The sequence below is a fragment of the Cherax quadricarinatus genome, chromosome 6 (assembly GCF_038502225.1).
Source record: "Cherax quadricarinatus isolate ZL_2023a chromosome 6, ASM3850222v1, whole genome shotgun sequence".
NCBI lineage: Eukaryota > Metazoa > Arthropoda > Malacostraca > Decapoda > Parastacidae > Cherax > Cherax quadricarinatus.
In genome coordinates, this window is record NC_091297.1 from 15,179,405 (window position 1) to 15,198,085 (window position 18,681).

An 18,681-nucleotide genomic window follows, 5' to 3' on the forward strand; every position below is an offset into this window, starting at 1 on the left:
TCTAACTCTCTCAGATACTCCAGATTTAATCCCATTTATTTCCCCCCACTGAAACTCTCCTACCCCCTTCAGCTTTGTTTCGCTTAGGGCCAGGACATCCAACTTCTTTTCATTCATAACATCAGCAATCATCTGTTTCTTGTCATCCGCACTACATCCACGCACATTTAAGCAACCCAGTTTTATAAAGTTTTTCTTCTTCTCTTTCCTTTTCCCTTTCTCTTTCTTCTCTTCCCTGATTTTTGGCCAGATTTTCAAAATTCATTAAAATCACACTAGGTGTACTACCAAGGCAGGGGACGACCAATGTGTTAAAAAAAATTTAACTGCATTAGAAATTTATGCTACTTTGTGTCATCTTTTGCATTTTTTTTATTATTAAACAAAACTGGATACACCAGCATTGTGCTGCTATCCTATTCTACACGATAGTTACACAATGGGAACAAAGCTGTTTCCCTTGTCATATTTGATCATGCAGGAAGGGGCTCATACAAGGTGTTGAAATGTGTTAGCCAGACACGGGAGACTTCAGTAGGGACATGAGGACACCGTCAAGTATTCCAGCAAGGTTCCATCAGCTAGAGTTATCTTCAGAGGTTTCATTCCAGCATCGCTGGAGTTAGTATTGCTTGAGAACTGCCATCTCTCAGGATAGCCTATCCCATACACAAGAAAATTAGAATTTTTGAAGATATTTCTATCATCCCAAAGTGAGGCACTGAGGTCAAGGTTGAGAGAGCAAGGATTCTGGGATTTGGGAAATGCCTTTCTCAGATCTCTCAGTGACTGAAACACATCTAATATTTACAGTACTTTGTTTATATAAGAAGAATTATAATACCCTGATGAAAGAATGTCATTTTATTTCTATTTAAGCATTAATTAGTTTCAATACATGATAGATTTCTAAATTACAAAGATTCACAAGTTGAATATAATTAATCAAAATATCTGGATTTACATATCTTATCTAGGTATACATATAAATGAGACATATGAGTATAACAATCATATAATCCTTAGATCTGTGACTGAGATAGGGTATTTTATACCAGTGACAACTTCATAATTTTTAAATCTATACAAATAATTATCATGTCTTATCACAGAAAAATATTGCCCTTGCACATATTGAAAATGCAAGTGTTGCTGAGAATGTTGAATCATTAAAAATTCATTAATCATGAGGTTCCTTTCCATACTCTCAAATTGCAAATTTTAAAATATACAAAAAATATACATGTATATTGCATATACAATGGAACCTCAGTATACGACCTTCATTCATTCCAGAAGGCTGTTCAAGTGCCGCTCCATTTGAGCATTGAACAATTTCTTCCCAACCAATTTTCTGTTTGGTTGGCTGTTATCACTAATTGTCGTAGGCCCCCATGGTGACTTATTTATACAAAAAAAAAAAAAAAAAAAGCGAAGAAACACAAATTAGTTTACAGTGAGGTTCTGGCAGGTCGAGTGCTGAGCTTTGTTCAAGTACTGAGCTGGTCGTATACCGAGGTTCCACTGTACAGTATTGTATACATACAATACTAAAGTTTCTCTGGTGTTAATTTATATAAGGCACTGCGTGTAGCTGCTGAAAGGAGTAAATGTTTTCATCAAATATGACAGAACAATAACCTATGTTTATTATTACATTCAAAATCAAACAAATTATTTTTAATTCAAATAATTACAGTACCCAAGTTTACTTATTTTTGCTAAGTCCATGATGTGTGCGACACTATCTGCCAGCAATTCATTTATAAGGAAGCATTTGATAAAATACATATTATGTAAAATTTACACTGTGAGTCTTTGTTTTATTTAAATTTATATATTTTTTGGTTAGATAAGGTAAATGGTTATCAGAATGCAATACGAAGCTATGTACTTTTAACTCCCTGAATCTTTATTAGTAAAAAATTACCCAAAATTAAAAAATAAAACAATATGAATTTGAAATTTTATCCAAAATTCTGAATTTTCTGAAGAGTGTGTGTTAATTTCCAAATGGAAAGCTCTATTTCAGATTTTTTTTTTTAAATCAGAATGATCTATTAATTTAATACTTTTTTTGTGTGTGAGTAAGAATTACAGTATGTATAATAAATTTAGAAATGTATCTGAAATTTATATTTTTATCCAAATAAAAGAGGAGTGTGTGAGTGCTTTTTACAGTACAGCCTTTCGTCATTTAACGACGGAGTTCTGTTTCTAATACTGCGTCGGGAGACGAATTCGTTGCTAATTGAGGAGCATACTATAATGGTAGTGGGTTGCTTTAATGTCACCCTTGCACCATATATAACAAGTTTAGTATATTTTTAAATGTTTATACAGTAGTATACTGTATATTGTAATAAACAGAATAGAGAAAATCAGCTCTAACATACATTATTTAGGTATGCATACTGGTCAGAGAGCCCGTCGTAAGTCCGAATCATCGGTAAACAAGTATGTCACTAAGTGAGGAGAGGCTGTATTCTAAATTTTCTACAATTCAAACACCTTTACACACAATTTATGTTGAATAATACGCATTTTGGAATATTTATTAAGAAAAACTGAGCAGGGGTTATGTTTATATTTCCACTCCTCACTATTGTCAATCTTTGCACAACATAAATAAAAGCTAAAAAAAACTAACCCCACTTAAACAACAATAATATAATCAAATTATGTGCTAATCATGAAAGGGTCATACAGCACTGCAGGGAGGAATGAAGGAAAGGAGGAATGGGCAAAAATGATGAAAGAGTGAATGGTAGGAGTGTGCAAGGGCAGGGGCTAGTGGGTTTAGGGAAGAGTGCAAGAGGAAAAGTATATGAAGTTTCTGATAAAAAGTCAAAGGTCTGCATCATAGGTAGAACTTTCAGCAAGGAGGTCAGTAAAAGTTCATGTGTTGGGGAAGTGGAGATGAAAGGAGTGAATTCTGCATGTGTGTTTATAGGCAGGACAATCTAATAAGACATGTTGAACTGACACTGCAACTCAACAGTCTTCACACAGTGGTGTTAATCGTTTTTCCCAAGAGATATCAGTGAGTGAGGCTCGTGTGGTCGATACATAGACAGGAGAGTGATTTCTCTTAAATATGAAATTGGTTTAAAGATGACCAGAAACCTAAACATGATTGGACAGAAAGCATTTGTTGAGGACCACTTCTGACCGATGTTGTTGCCATTGGTTACAGAGTTTGAGAGATCAGTGAAAAATATTGAATGGTTATAACTATGACCACAATTTTTAAAGGGGTGGACTGGTAAGCCAATGTAAGGCCTTGGTTAAATGACCAAAAGCTCCAACGGCGGGTCATCATATGACTAAAACACGAGTCAGGAAATACTTGTTCTGTTTCCTGACAAACCTTACCTAACTTAACTGAAAAATAGTCTGAGTAAGGAATACCTCTGCAGGAAACTGGGAGGTCTTGAACAGCAGACTGAGGAGCCGAGTCTGCTTGTTTGTTACCCTGGGCAATGATGTGTCCTGAGACCAAGAAAAAACTGACATCTCTGCATCTGCTAGAAATGTGGCATGACCAAAGCTGAATACATACAAAGGTCAATAGGATGTGGGAAGTCTAATTTCTGGTTAGCCTATAATGCACTGCAAGAGTCTGACAATTATGAATTATAAGGTAAACATTGATGCAATGTGCATATAACACTGCTGAGAAAACACTGGCCAAGCCTAATACATCACCTTTGATGAATTTGTCAGGAAAAACTACTACATATCCAACACCATCAAGGGACTAAGAGCCATTAGTGTACTCAGCAACAGCATGACAATGGAAGTGAGAGTTAATTTATAGAGTTAAGTGACAGTTAAGTTATAGCAGACAAGTGAGCTTTTGAACTTGGAAGCAGGGAAGAGCAAACATGAATCTTCAGGACTTCCCAAGAAGGAAGAAAAAAGTAAGATGCAGGGTAAATGAAAAGGGGAGGTAAATTAACCCGTAAATGGTCCAAGCAGATCTAAAAAAAAGATCTACTTTTTTTTACATACTATCAAAAGTTGAAAAAACGTATATATACGTTTGGACCGTTTATGGGTTAAGGGAAGCCAAAAGAGAGCAAATACAGAAGGGTGTAATAAATGAGAGTGAACAATTAAACAAAGAAGCCTTAATAACATCTGTTACCGTCCTATATGCGGAAGAATAGTGAAGGTTATGAGAACAAATTAAGGAGACACTGGGCATTGCACTAATCTTGCAAAGAAGGGATGTTTGCTTCTGCACAGAGGCTCTCAACTGGGGAAGACTGGAAAGCCCCGTGACACAAATGTAACCTGTGATGACGAATAGAATCAAGTTCAGAAAGAGTAATGTGGGAAGCTTAAGAACATTGGTAGTCACCACAGCCTAGTTTAGATAAAACGAGGGTAGAATGAAGGTGAAGATGAGTGCATCAGCTCCCCCAGGGTCAGGTTCTGGAGGGTATAAAATGCAGCTTAAACCCATTAACTTTCCAAACGTAGATCTATGTTCTTACTGCTAGTGCTCCAAACGTAGATCAACGTTTTATTTTTCCTGTCTCCAAATTTGGCATGATTGGCCTGAGATGCCTGGTCGGTATAGAATGGGTCTTAACACTTGGTGTGCACAGTATTACAAAATTTGGGACCTAGGTAGTAGGTTGGTAGACAGCAACCGCCCAGGGAGGTACTACTGTCCTGCCAAGTGAGTGTAAAACAGAAACCTGTAATTGTTGTACATGATGGTAGGATTGCTGTGTCTTTTTTCTGTCTCATAAACATGCAAGATTTCAGGTACGTCTTGCTACTTCTACTTACACTTAGGTCACACTACACATACATGTACAAGCATATATATACACACACCCCTCTGGGTATTCTTCTATTTTCTTTCTTCTTCTTGTTTATTTCCTCTTATCTCCATGGGGAAGTGGAACAGAATTCTTCCTCCCTAAGCCATGCGTGTTGTAAGAGGCGACTAAAATGCTGGGAGCAAGGGGCTAGTAACCCCTTCTCCTGTATATATTACTAAATGTAAGAGGAGAAACTTTCGTTTATCATTTTGGGCCACCCTGCCTCGGTGGGATGCGGCTGGTTTGTTGAAAGAAGAAAGTTTAGATATAAATTATAAAGTATACAACACCTTCAAGTGTGAGAGAAAAGCACTCTTCATAAGAGTAGTACTCATTGTGTTTACCCTGCCATCTAGACTACTTCAACTGCAACTGCTGATTTCTTGTCTTTTAGCCTTTATCTTATCTATTTTTGAAGCTGTGTGCCCTGTCTGCTTCCACTACTTCCTTATCCAAGTTATTCCACAGTTCAATTACCCTAAGACTAAAGAAATAGTCCCTTACATCCCTATGACTCATCTGTGCCTTTAGCTTCTACTGGTTTCCTCTCATGTCTCACCTTTCTCTCCACTAAAGTCATCTGGTTTGCTTCGGTCAACCTCTCCTCATAGTGCATTGCTCTTGATTCTGGTACCAGAGTGGTTGCAAACCTCTGACTTTTTCAAGCTTCTGCACATTCTTAACAAGGTGTAGGCTCCATGCTGGGAACACATACTCATGATTTCCTTACCTTATATTGTATATTATGTTCTAAAGGATTCTCTGTTCAAGTTCCTGAATGCTGTTCTGAGGTTTGCTAATAATGTATATGCCACCGACATTATGAGATGTGTTATGCTGGCAATATGCTTGGTGTTATATTTACCTTCAGGTCTTTTTTGCTATCTTATATTTGTAGCTCCTCTCTCTACTTGTTTGACCATATCTCCAGTCTGCTGAGGTGTCTCTTAGAGTTTATCAATGTTCTCTCCTGTTCATATTCTTCTCATTAATTTTACATCCTAAGTACATAGTGACACAAGATTCACTTCCCTCTTGTGGATGCTTATGTATATTAGAAACAGCAGCAGTTCTAATACTAATCCTTGCAGAACCCCACTCATTACTTTCTCCTATTCTGTCTCATCATTTACTGTTGTTATCTGCCTTCTGGCATTCAAGTGCCCCTTGACCCACTGGAGTACACTGCCTTTTAACCCTGTCTGTTTCTCAAATTTCTGGACTAATCTCTGGTGTGGAAATGTATCAAATGATTTCTGTCTATCCCTGAAGATGCAGTCCATGCAACCCTGTCTTTCTTGCTTTGTTTCAAGCACCTTCATTTCACACAGTGATAATGATAATAAGAATAATATAATCAATATAAATGCTAAACCTGCAAGGGTCACAAAGTGCTGCAGGGGGGAATGGGCAAAAGTAGGAAGGTGCAAAGGTTAGGAGTGAGGGTAGGGATGTGCTGCGGTAGGAGTTAGTGGAGGTGGGGGGTTAGGGCAAGTGTAAAATTTAATTGAAATTAGTACGGTATTTTAGTGAATCTGCATGAAGGGCAGAGCTTTCAGCAAGGTCAGTTCCAGCATTCTGGGGCAGTGTGGAGATTGGAAATGAATCCTGTGTGCCTGCTGATAAACAGAACAATCAATTAAGATATGTTGGACTGAAAGTAAACCTGACAGTCCTTGCAGAGCAGTTCTGGATGTTTCTCCATGTGTCATCCTTCAGCGAGTTGCGCGTGTCCAAGAAGTAAACATGAGAGCACAGTCTTTCAAACCTGACAACAGTGGGAAGAAAAGGGCCAGAACCTTAAACATGGCTTAATACAGAATAATTTGTTGTGGTCCAACTTGAACCAATGTCAGTGCCAGCAGTTGACGAGTTGAGAGAGCATCAAAAAATAGTTCGAGAAAGGCACAGCCATGCAGGAAAGCGGGAGATCACTAATAGCTGACTGAGCAGCTGAGTCTGCTTGTTCATTACTCTGAACACTGGCATGTCCACAGACCAAGCAAAAAACTTCTTTGTATTTACTAGAAATGTGACCTACCCAATGATGTATACAAAGGATGATGGGATGAGGGATTCAAATTTCTAAATAGCTTGCAATGTTATCCAGAAATTTAGATGATGAGGCAGACAAGGTCATAATGTGTATTATAGCAGTGAGAATGGCATATAACTCTGCAGTGAAGATACTGACCAATTCTAGTAAATAATCTTGGATTATTATTTAAAGAAAAGCAGCTGCATATCTGACACCATCAGATTATTTAGAAATAGCAGTATATAATGCAATACGAAAATAAGATTCTACGTGTTAAAGAAAGAATGAGTGCAAGGTTGAAGTGGACATGGAGGGAAAAGTAAACATGAGCTATTCAAACTTCCCAGGGAAGGCCTTACATTTCTAGGTACATTACTGCAAAGAAATAAGTTGATATGGTTTAATCCAGGAGTTATCTCTTGTTTGCTGATGTTCTAGAAGGCATCGTCTTCCAAAATAAACCTATCTCACCAGCATTAAACACCTCAGGTTTGTAGACACCCTCAGAGATAATGCTAGCTAGCTCAGTTGGAAACTTTTCTGCAGTAGTATGGTCAGCAGACACTCTTGTCACTGAACTTTATATTATGCAACCCACAGTGCATTCTACCATCCAGAACTAAATATGCATTCCTTTTCTAGCTGTCCTTACTTCTCACACGCTCTTATCTAGTATGATAAGGATTTTTTCCTGATATGGGCATCAAGTGAAACTTTTCTTTCTTTGTTTTTCAATCCATAAATTTAGTAAACTTTGTTTTAATAAACTGTAATGACCTATTCTTCATACTTTTCAGTGTGTCACATTGAGGACTGCTCATTGCACAAGCCTTTGTCTTTGCCTCACTGGCTCAAATTGAACAAATCATTGATTCTCTAGCACCAAACACTTGTGCCTTCTCCATGACATGTGTACCACTTTTCAGCATCTCAATTACCTCCAGTTTTTTCAAAACCGGTATAGTTTCATGCTTAATTTTCAATCTTGCTTCATCAGCGTCACTTGCACTACATTTGGATCCAATGATAAATATCCATATACATGAAGGGCTGAAGAAAAGGAGAAACCAAGCAATGTGCATTCAGGAAAAATTGTATGGTATGTGTTAAGATATATAGACTTGCATGAGAGGCTGTGCATTTACACCACCCTCACCTTCTGTCACACCCTCCCCCACACCGCCAAAACAATAGAGTTGTCCAATGTGTAGTATGGGAAAGGATGGGACCTCCTACCTGGGGTCAAGGCACTCCTTAATAGAAATGCATGCCACCAACAGAAATAAATTCTGCTCCTGCATTCCTTAACCCTTTCAGGGTCAACAGGCCCTCCCAGAAACTTGTTCTCAGGGTCTCCCAAATTTCAAAAAAAAAAAAAAAAATTATTTTTTCTTATGAAAAGATAGAGAAACTTTTCCCGATCATAATGACACCAAAAGTATGAAATTTGACGGAAAACTTATGGAATTATGCTCTCGCGAAGTTAGCGGTCTCGACGATGTTCACGCATCGGCGATTTTGCCCACTTTGAGCCCTATTTTCAGCCAATTCCACTGCACTAGTCGACAAAAATCATGAATATTTCGCTAGAACTCCATTTTTTCTATCGAATGAGTGCAAGAAACCACCCATTTACCGATTTCAACTATCCAATACAGTGGTCAGAATTTACCAATTTTGCCAATTTCACACAAATTTCAAAAGATGCCAATTTCCAAATAGGGTCCAGAATAAACAAGAAAGACATTCCTGGCACTAAAATGACATTTCCTCTGTTCATCAGTCATGTCCCAAGGCCCCTCTTACATTCTTTTGCTTTCCACTTTGAATTTTTATTCTCACAAAAAATAGAAGATTTATTGTTAAGCAGACTACGTACTTCATTAGTGTAAAAAATGGTATAAATAATATCGGCGCACTTGTGAAAGAATATTAGACTCACCAGTTGATGTGTGTTGGACGCTTAGCATGATTTGTTTACTTTTGAACTTCGGTAAAAATCGAACATTTCTGCTACTTCGAGCTCAATTTCAAGGTACTTTTCAATGTAAAATCAGTCAAAATCTTCTCAATTTCTGTAATATGTCTTCCATTCTATAGAATGAGACCAGGAAAACTAGAATACAACAATAAATACCATACGAAAATACAGTGCAAAGTCGCTGTTTTAATCCAAAAATACGGTCCAAGTTTCTCTTTTTCTCATTATGTACTGTGTGCTGCAGGATTTTTTTTATACTGTGCACACTGACCACATAGACCCATTCTTTCATATGTATGCCTACCAGCTTTCTCTCACTAGATTTGAGGGCGCTAGAATTTAGGCGTACTAGTACTACGTCAAAAACCCTGGTGCGTAAGCCGTACTAGTACGGCCGAAACCCTGAAAGGGTTTATGTATATGGTGCACTTTTATTAGAAATGAAAAACATACTGAATAACACATTATAATCGAATGACTTATGGCTGTCTACTGTAAATCTCATTTGTAATTCTTTAATACCCCTAATGTATAAATACAGCTTCCTAATAGATATTTAAGTGTTGCAATATTAATATAATTAGGTCTTGCTCTATTTGAGTTCTGCCCAAAATGCTGTGCATTAGAAAGGTCTTTTCAAAATATATATACCAAATACAAATTTTAATCCCAAATTCACATCTACATTATTATATACACAAATGAACATGCATTAAAATCACAATAAACACAATCATAATAAAATCACAATAAACCTTCTGCTGTCCTATTATTTTTGCAGTTCCTTGATAATGTGAGAAATCATGAAAGCACTTGGAAATTCATTATTATTTCACAGTGGTATTTTGTACAGATGCACATATTTCTGAGAACATTAAAGAGGAAGTGAGAAAGAGAGGAGATAATATTAGCAATAGGTTTATGTTAATAAAAGACAGCTCCTGGTCCCAACCGTTCTATCATTGTAGTAACCTACTGCACTTAAAAAAATGAGTGTTTTCTTCCTTGCCATTTCAAATTTTAATACAAAGTAAGGCACATGTACTTCCTGACCAAACATTTTATCATTTGTTTCCCAATATTGCAGAATATTTTAAATACACAAGAAATTCAAAACAACATCAATAAGCTATTCTAGGCTACTGAAAATAAACCATCTTGCTTAGAATTAGAGGCCACAATATACATTAGGTGTACATGTAAGTATACACAAATAGGTCAAATACGCAGTAATTAAAAAAAAAATTGAAAACATTTGTATTATACAACATATGCACACACGTGCACGGCAGGGCAAGTGTCTATTGACAAGTGCCTTTGACAACTAGTAACTAACACACACTACACAACCTATACTATCAATTTCCAAAATGTTCTAAAATACGTACTGTCTTCATAAGAATATTTTATGTACCAGATAAAAAAATTCACCAAACTCTTCCTCTGGAAAGTTATATACTATATATATTTAAAAAATTAATGTTATATTATTTACACATCTTCAGATAATTCTCATTAGAATGATAGGAATACCGTGGAAATCACCGTTGAGTCTTCTTTGGGGGGACTGAATCCTTGATAAAGAACTCCTCTTCATCAGATGAACTGGACACCAAATCGTGGTATGATCGACTGCTCATCCTCTTCTCTGAAGGAAGTACAAGATTCAAATGAATAATGTTACATACTCATGAATCATAAATGAATAAATAAAATATCTGTTATATCAAACAAATGACTCATGAATAAAAATTACTGGACTATTTTATTAAAATATTTTATAAGGTCTATACAGGTGGAAGAAAATGGTAAATGATGAGTGAAGAACAGTGTTTAAGACACATACCAAACTGGAATTATTAGTGAAGAATGAAGTAAACTCAAGGGTGACAAAGATGAATGTTTCTACAATACTGTCAATGTCCTATATTAAACACTTATGTATGCATATCCCAGTTATTGTTTTCACCCAAAATAGGGTGACAAAAAAAAACAACACTTTCACAATCATTCATTCTTATAACTGTCTTGCCAGATGCATGCAGATACTACAACAAAAATCAGCTTTAGCCCCTTTGGTGTCGGTCCCATAATATTACGGCTTTGAAGCCAGTGTCAGTCCCGTAATACTACGCCAAAATTCTAGCGGCTTCAAATCTTGTGGGAGAAAGTTGGTAGGCCTACATATGAGAGAATGGGTCTGCATGGTCAGTGTTTACCTGGAGTTTACCTGGAGAGAGTTCCGGGGGTCAACGCCCCCGCGGCACGGTCTGTGACCAGGCCTCCTGGTGGATCAGAGCCTGATCAACCAGGCTGTTACTGCTGGCTGCACGCAAACCAACGTACGAGCCACAGCCCGGCTGGTCAGGAACCGACTTTAGGTGCTTGTCCAGTGCCAGCTTGAAGACTGCCAGGGGTCTGTTGGTAATCCCCCTTATGTATGCTGGGAGGCAGTTGAACAGTCTTGGGCCCCTGACACTTATTGTATGGTCTCTTAACGTGCTAGTGACACCCCTGCTTTTCATTGGGGGGATGTTGCATCGTCTGCCAAGTCTTTTGCTTTCGTAGTGAGTGATTTTCGTGTGCAAGTTCGGTACTAGTCCCTCTAGGATTTTCCAGGTGTATATAATCATGTATCTCTCCTGCCTGCGTTCCAGGGAATACAGGTTTAGGAACCTCAAGTGCTCCCAGTAATTGAGGTATTTTAGCTCCGTTATGCGCGCCGTGAAGGTTCTCTGTACATTTTCTAGGTCAGCAATTTCACCTGCCTTGAAAGGTGCTGTTAGTGTGCAGCAATATTCCAGCCTAGATAGAACAAGTGACCTGAAGAGTGTCATCATGGGCTTGGCCTCCCTAGTTTTGAAGGTTCTCATTATCCATCCTGTCATTTTTCTAGCAGATGCGATTGATACAATGTTATGGTCCTTGAAGGTGAGATCCTCCGACATGATCACTCCCAGGTCTTTGACGTTGGTGTTTCGCTCTATTTTGTGGCCAGAATTTGTTTTGTACTCTGATGAAGATTTAATTTCCTCGTGTTTACCATATCTGAGTAATTGAAATTTCTTATCGTTGAACTTCATATTGTTTTCTGCAGCCCACTGAAAGATTTGGTTGATGTCCACCTGGAGCCTTGCAGTGTCTGCAATGGAAGACACTGTCATGCAGATTCGGGTGTCATCTGCAAAGGAAGACACGGTGCTGTGGCTGACATCCTTGTCTATGTCGGATATGAGGATGAGGAACAAGATGGGAGCGAGTACTGTGCCTTGTGGAACAGAGCTTTTCACCGTAGCTGCCTCGGACTTTACTGTTGACGACTACTCTCTGTGTTCTGTTAGTGAGGAAATTATACATCCATCGACCGACTTTTCCTGTTATTCCTTTAGCACGCATTTTGTGCGCTATTACGCCATGGTCACACTTGTCGAAGGCTTTTGCAAAGTCTGTATATATTACATCTGCATTCTTTTTGTCTTCTAGTGCATCTAGGACCTTGTCATAGTGATCCAATAGTTGAGACAGACAGGAGTGACCTGTTCTAAACCCATGTTGCCCTGGGTTGTGTAACTGATGGGTTTCTAGATGGGTGGTGATCTTGCTTCTTAGGACCCTTTCAAAGATTTTTATGATATGGGATGTGAGTGCTATCGGTCTGTAGTTCTTTGCTGTTGCTTTACTGCCCCCTTTGTGGAGTGGGGCTGTGTCTGTTGTTTTTAGTAACTGTGGGATGACCCCCGTGTCCATGCTCCCTCTCCAGTTCAAAAAAATCCTGCAGCAAGCAGTGCATAATGAGAGAAAAAAAAACAACGATCATGTTTTTGGCTTAAAACAACGACTTTGTGGTGTATTTTCGTATAATATTTATGGTTGTATTCTCTTTCTCTTGGTCTTATATGATAGAATGGAAGATATATTACAGAAATAGAGGTAATTTTGAATGGTTTACCAACTAAAAGTAGCTTGAAATTCAGCTCAAAGCAGCAGAAATGTTTGATTTTTGATGATGTTCAAGAGTAAACAAATCACATCATGCATTCAATGCATGCCACCTGGTGGGTGTAATATGCATTCACAAATGCACTGATATTATTTATACAATTAATAAAATTATGCAGTAGTTTGAATAACAGTAAATCATCTATTTGTTGTGTGAATAAAAATTCAAAATGAAAAGCAAGCGTAATATAAGATGGGTCTGGAGACATGACTAATGAACGGAGAAAATGTTATTTTAGTGCCAGGAATGTCTGCATTGTTTATTCTGGCCCCTATTTTGAAATTGACCTTTCTTGAATTTTGTGCAAAATTGGCCAAATTACTAATGTTTGATCACTTTTTTGTGTAGCCGAAATAGGTAAATGGGCAGTTTCTTGTACTCAGTCGATAGAATAAAAGAGTTCTAGCGAAACAGCTATGAGTCTGGTCAAGTGGAGCAAAGGAACTGGCCCAAACTAAGGCTCAAAATGGGTGAAATCACCAATGCATAAATATTGCCAAGAGCGCTAACTTCACAAAAGTGTAATTCCCTATGTTTTCCATCAAATTTTGAACCTTTGGTTTCATTACCTTCAGAAAAAGATACTCTATCATTTCACAAGATTTTTTTTTAAATTCTTCGACACTATGAGCAAGTTTGCGAGCAGGGGTCACGACACTCAAAGGGTTAAGAACTACGTACATCAAGACGTACCTTTAGAAATACACACCACCCATATTCAAATCTCTAAACCTACAAACATTCACACATTCTACTGTTCACTCTACATCACCATAACTGTGAACTGTAATGTAACCTAGACTTGACACTTTCACTTGAGAGCCGAAACAAAATCCGCAGGATCAGACAAGGATAACATGTTTTGATTTAACAAATGCATTCGTGAAAGGGAGGCTCACCTGGGATGTCATTCTGAGCTCCATTAAAGGCAATCACCAACATTCTGACTAGTCACAGCCCACACTGTAGTATAGTAAGCAAACAAAGAAATGAACTTTCATCACACTTTGTGTTGAATGATTCACAGATTTAACATTTCATGAAATACAACATGTAATGCTTAACAGTGAATCTCCTCACCACTGCTTACATGTTCAATGTTTGCTTGTTGTAGCTAGAATAACCATAAAGCTCCATGACCCAGTTAGCATTACTGATGATCAGGCTATGTCAAAGAATTGGAAGCTTAAGCAACAGAAGGAATAGCATGCCCTTTTCCTTATTCCAGTTGGGATGAAGCTTGGCTTCCTTATGGAATCTCATCCACAAGTTTTCTGCATGCCCAGATTAGCTGTAGCCTTCACCACTGCTTCTCTTTTCATCTGCACAATGAACTTCTGGTTGAAGCTGGGTCTTTGCAGTTCTGTGGTGTCTTATGCCACTTTTTTAATATCTAACTTGAAGTGTTGTGAGGGCAGGGCCCTCCTCTCTTTTGCAATGCTGACATGTCTGTCGCACTTCTAGTAGTACTTCTCTGTTCTTGTGTAAGCTGCTTTTCTTCTTTTGAGCTCAGTTACTTCTCTGAGTTGTGCTCACCATACAGGTTTGGTTTGCACCATCCACCTGGCTCCAGGTGCCTGCCTCAGGTCAAGGGAGCATTGTTCAGTCTTCTTCGGCTCTCCTTATCCTGCATGCTGTCCAAAAGATCTGTCATCAGTGTTGAATCTCTATATTCTTTGTATCTCACATTCAATGATCTTTCTCTGCCACCATTTTTACCCTTAGAGATGTCTCATCTATGATTTGGAACATAGCCTTAATCTTTGTCCTCTTTGACTGCAAGGCTTCAGCACCTATATTGTCTTCTCTTTTACATGCCACTGTAAGTTTGAAATATTCATGTGGCAACTGTTTTCTGGGACTGCTGTTGCTGATTTGGTTTTGACAGTTCACTCTGTCCATTTGTTGGCCCCACCTTAGCTTTATTGCCCACAATGACATATTACTAGAAAGGCTGGTAATATACCAATGTGGATAAAAACAAGTTGAAGATTGAGACACTTATGCAACATATGGGAATCTTTATTCAGGAAACGTTTCGCCACACAGTGGCTTCATCAGTCCAATACAAAGTAGAAAGGCGTAAGGAGAGGAGGAGTTTGAGGTAATCAGTCCCTCAGCCTGGAGTCGATATGTTCAGTCCATCAATCTTGTAGAATGTACAGCATAGGGTCGTAGGCGTGGCTTATATACTGTAGTGAGGTGAGGCGAAGCAGGAGGAGGTGGGGTCATAGTGGTATCATCCACTAGTCGAAGTAGGTCTTCGTCCAAAGGTTGGACAAGTGTTGAAGAATTCTTTGTAAGAAGATCCCATGATGCTGCAGTGCCTGACAGTTGTGATGAATGGTTTGAAAAACCATTCTACAAGATTGATGGACTGAACATATTGACTCCAGGCTGAGGGACTGATTACCTCAAACTCCTCCTCTCCTTACGCCTTTCTACTTTGTATTGGACTGATAAGCCACTGTGTGGCGAAACGTTTCCTGAATAAAGATTCCCATATGTTGCATAAGTGTCTCAATCTTCAACTTGTCGGTGTTTCAAGCCATTCATCACAACTGTCAGACACTGCAGCATCATGGGATCTTGTTACAAAGAATTCTTCAACACTTGTCCAACCTTTGGACGAAGACCTACTTCGACTAGTGGATGATATCACTATGACCCCACCTCCTCCTGCTTCGCCTCACCTCACTACAGTATATAAGCCATGTCTACGGCCCTATGCTGTACATTCTACAAGATTGATGGACTGAACACATCGACTCCAGGCTGAGGGACTGATTACCTCAAACTCCTCCTCTCCTTACACCTTTCTACTTTGTATTGGACTGATGAAGCCACTGTGTGGCGAAACGTTTCCTGAATAAAGATTCCCATACGTTGCATAAGTGTCTCAATCTTCAAAGGTGACATTAAAACAATATCAAAGATGGGTGACACAAACCCACTACCATTATAGTATGCTCCTTGCTAAGCAACAAATTTGTTTACTGACATGGTCTTAGGAAGAGAAATCCATTATTAAGTGAGGAGAGGCTGTATAGTCATATTTACCTGATAAAAACACATTCACTTGTTATAATTTTTTTTTTAACATGTCGGCCATTTCCCACCAAGGCAAGGTGACCCAAAAAGAAAGAAAAAACTTTCATCATCATTCAACACTTTCACCATCACTCATTCATAATCACTGTCTTTGCAGAGGCACTCAGATATGACAGTTTTGATGTACCCCGAAACTGCCAATATTCCAAACCCCTCCTGTAAAGTGCAGACATTGTACTTCAAATTTCAAGGACTCAAGTCTGGCTAACCAGTTTCCCTGAATCCCTTCACAAAATATTACCCTGCTCACACTCCAGCAGCTCATAAGGTCCCAAAAACCATTCATCTCTATTCACTCCTATTTAACATGCTCATGCATGTTTGCTGGAAGTCCAAGCCCCCTTGCCCACAAACCCTCCTTTACAACCTCCCTCCAACCTTTTCGAGGATGGCCCCTTCCTTCCCCTACAGATTTATATGCTTTCCAAGTCATTGTACTTTGTTCCACTCTCTCTAAATGGCCAAACCTGATATAAACATATTCCTTAATAATTCCCTCAAAATGATCAAGAAAACATAATGACTTACTTTTAATCTTGTTCTTTGCTCCTCCTCCCACACTGATTAAGTCTGTAGTTGTTTCACCTTCAGATGCTGATGAAGAATCATTGAATATATCAACAGAATGGTTAAGCTGGTGGAAGCCATATACTTTTCTTCGTTGTTGTTGCGATCGCACAGTTGCAATACAGAGGCAGCAGATCATAAGCAGTAGCATTATTGAACCTGAAGGTAAGCACAAACACTTGCTGCTTAAGCAAAACAATGTTACTAAATAAGAAGAACAATCACCTGTGTTGCCTTCAAATAATAATAAGGTTGCAAATAAACTAAACTGAATTTAAAAATCTTGCATGTCCATAATAAATGTATCAATTTCTACTGCAAAACAAGCAACTTTCTGCCCCTTGAAAAATAACTTTTATCTCCAGCAAAGGTACTGTAATTCAATTTAATGAACTCTTGTAACCTTTCTGTATAATTTTTAAAAAAATTTACTCCCCCCCCCCAAAAAAAAAAAATAGGATTTCTAAATCTTTTACCAAATGCATGCAGTTTTTTAAGGAAATATTTTTAAGCCCTATAAGAACTATAGAAAAATTACTAAAAAATTTTTTGCTAAGGTGCTTCCCAAAAATCTGCAATTCACCATCTGCACTGTTGATATAAGTTTTTGTTTGCCAAGCTGCAGGTCCTACTGAAAAAGGGACTTTCATTTGGGAATATTTCTTTGTTCAGTTTCACTTTACTGTTTACTTTATACGTAATCAAATTTTGGGGCAAGAAAATCTTGCATTTACTTGAGGTGAGCCTAAGTGTTGAGACAATGCAAAAGGAGCCTTCTGCCTAGTGTTTCTTTTATATGACTGCAAAAATTACAACGATATTTATAACCACGAGCACTGTATGTATTCTTATGTATGACAAAGCACAGAATTTAAGTTTCGTTGAGGTGTTTGGACAGTACAGCAGTCATGTCTGGTGCATGTCAAGCTTGATGTGGTGTCTGGCATGTAATAAAGTTTGATGTGAGATGTGGTATGTAATAAAGCTTGATGTGAGGTTTGGTATGTAATCAAGCTTCATGTGAGATTTGGTATGTGATCAAACTTGATGAGGGACCTTGTATGTAATCAAGCTTGATGTGGGACCTGGTATGTAATCAAGCTTGATGTGGGACCTGGTACATGATCAAGCTTGATGCAGTGTCTGATATGTGATCCAGTTTGATGTGGGATCTGGTATGTGATCAAGTTTGATGTGGGATCTGGTATGCGATCAAGTCTGATGTGGGATCTGGTATGTGATCAAGTTTGATGTGAAGCTGCTCCATCCCAGAGCATGCACACACACTAAATAAGGACAGGAGGGATTGGGGAAGACATGATAATGATGTATAAAACACTAAGAGGAATTGACAAGGTGGGTAGGAACAGCATCAAGGAGACAAAACTGAAAGTCAGCAACTCATGTGAATCATAGGGATATTAGGAAGTATTTCTTCAACCTTAGAGCTGTCAGGAAGTGGAACAATATGGAGTGTAGTAGTGGAGGTAGGATCCATATATAGCTTCAAGAAGGGGAAAGATAAAGCTCTTGTAGCAGGGAGAGAGTGGACGTAGTAGCAACTAGCAAAGAGATGGGACCAGGAGCTGTGACTCAACCCCTAAGAATACAAATAAGTACACATGCACATGAGTGCAACAGCCATAACACGGCTCCCTGAATCTTAGTGTTTTCAGGGCTTATTTAGTATCAAGCAGAGGTCAGTTATCATGACAGGATCAGCAAACAACCCCACAAGTGAGAAACAAGGTTTCCAAAGTGAGAAAGGTGAAGGAAAGACCACAATTTCATAGAAAATTTTAAAGTGCCAATATTTGGTAGAAGAATGAGGGTAAGGAGGCCTACCAGGCAGGTACTGATGTTGCCACTAGTGATCATAATTAAACAAATAACAAGAGGATATGTGGCAACCCCAAAGTGAGAGAGATAAGTGCAATGACAGGTTAGATTAGTAAGTGAGCACCAAAGGAAGCAAACAGCGAGAAAACAAAAACAAAAGAAACAAAACATAACAAAAAAATGCTAGAGGGAGAACAGCAGCTGCAGGGATGAGTAGAGTAAGATAATCAAATTAGCATAGTATACTGAAGAATGGTCACTGCTATGACTTCACAGTTAGCACCTGCAGAAGCAATAGCAAAATTGC

At 38.4% G+C, this 18,681-nt stretch overlaps 1 protein-coding gene across 5 annotated transcripts in view; it reads right to left on the reverse strand.

Annotated features, from left to right (window-relative positions):
- Window positions 1-10,107: 10,107 nt before the first annotated feature.
- Window positions 10,108-18,681, reverse strand: part of LOC128694145 (carboxypeptidase D) — a 346,813-nt gene continuing 338,239 nt past the window's right edge. For 4 of the 5 annotated variants that reach the window (XM_070080611.1, XM_070080597.1, XM_070080604.1 and 1 more), the window contains 2 exons: window positions 16,497-16,694; window positions 10,248-10,505 (listed from right to left, as the gene is read on the reverse strand). In XM_070080611.1, coding sequence (XP_069936712.1) covers window positions 10,399-10,505; window positions 16,497-16,694 — 305 coding nt within the window. In that variant the 3' untranslated portion in view covers window positions 10,248-10,398. Of the gene's footprint in view, window positions 10,506-16,496; window positions 16,695-18,681 lie in introns of all 5 variants that reach the window. The other variant, XM_070080625.1, reaches the window with a different exon arrangement.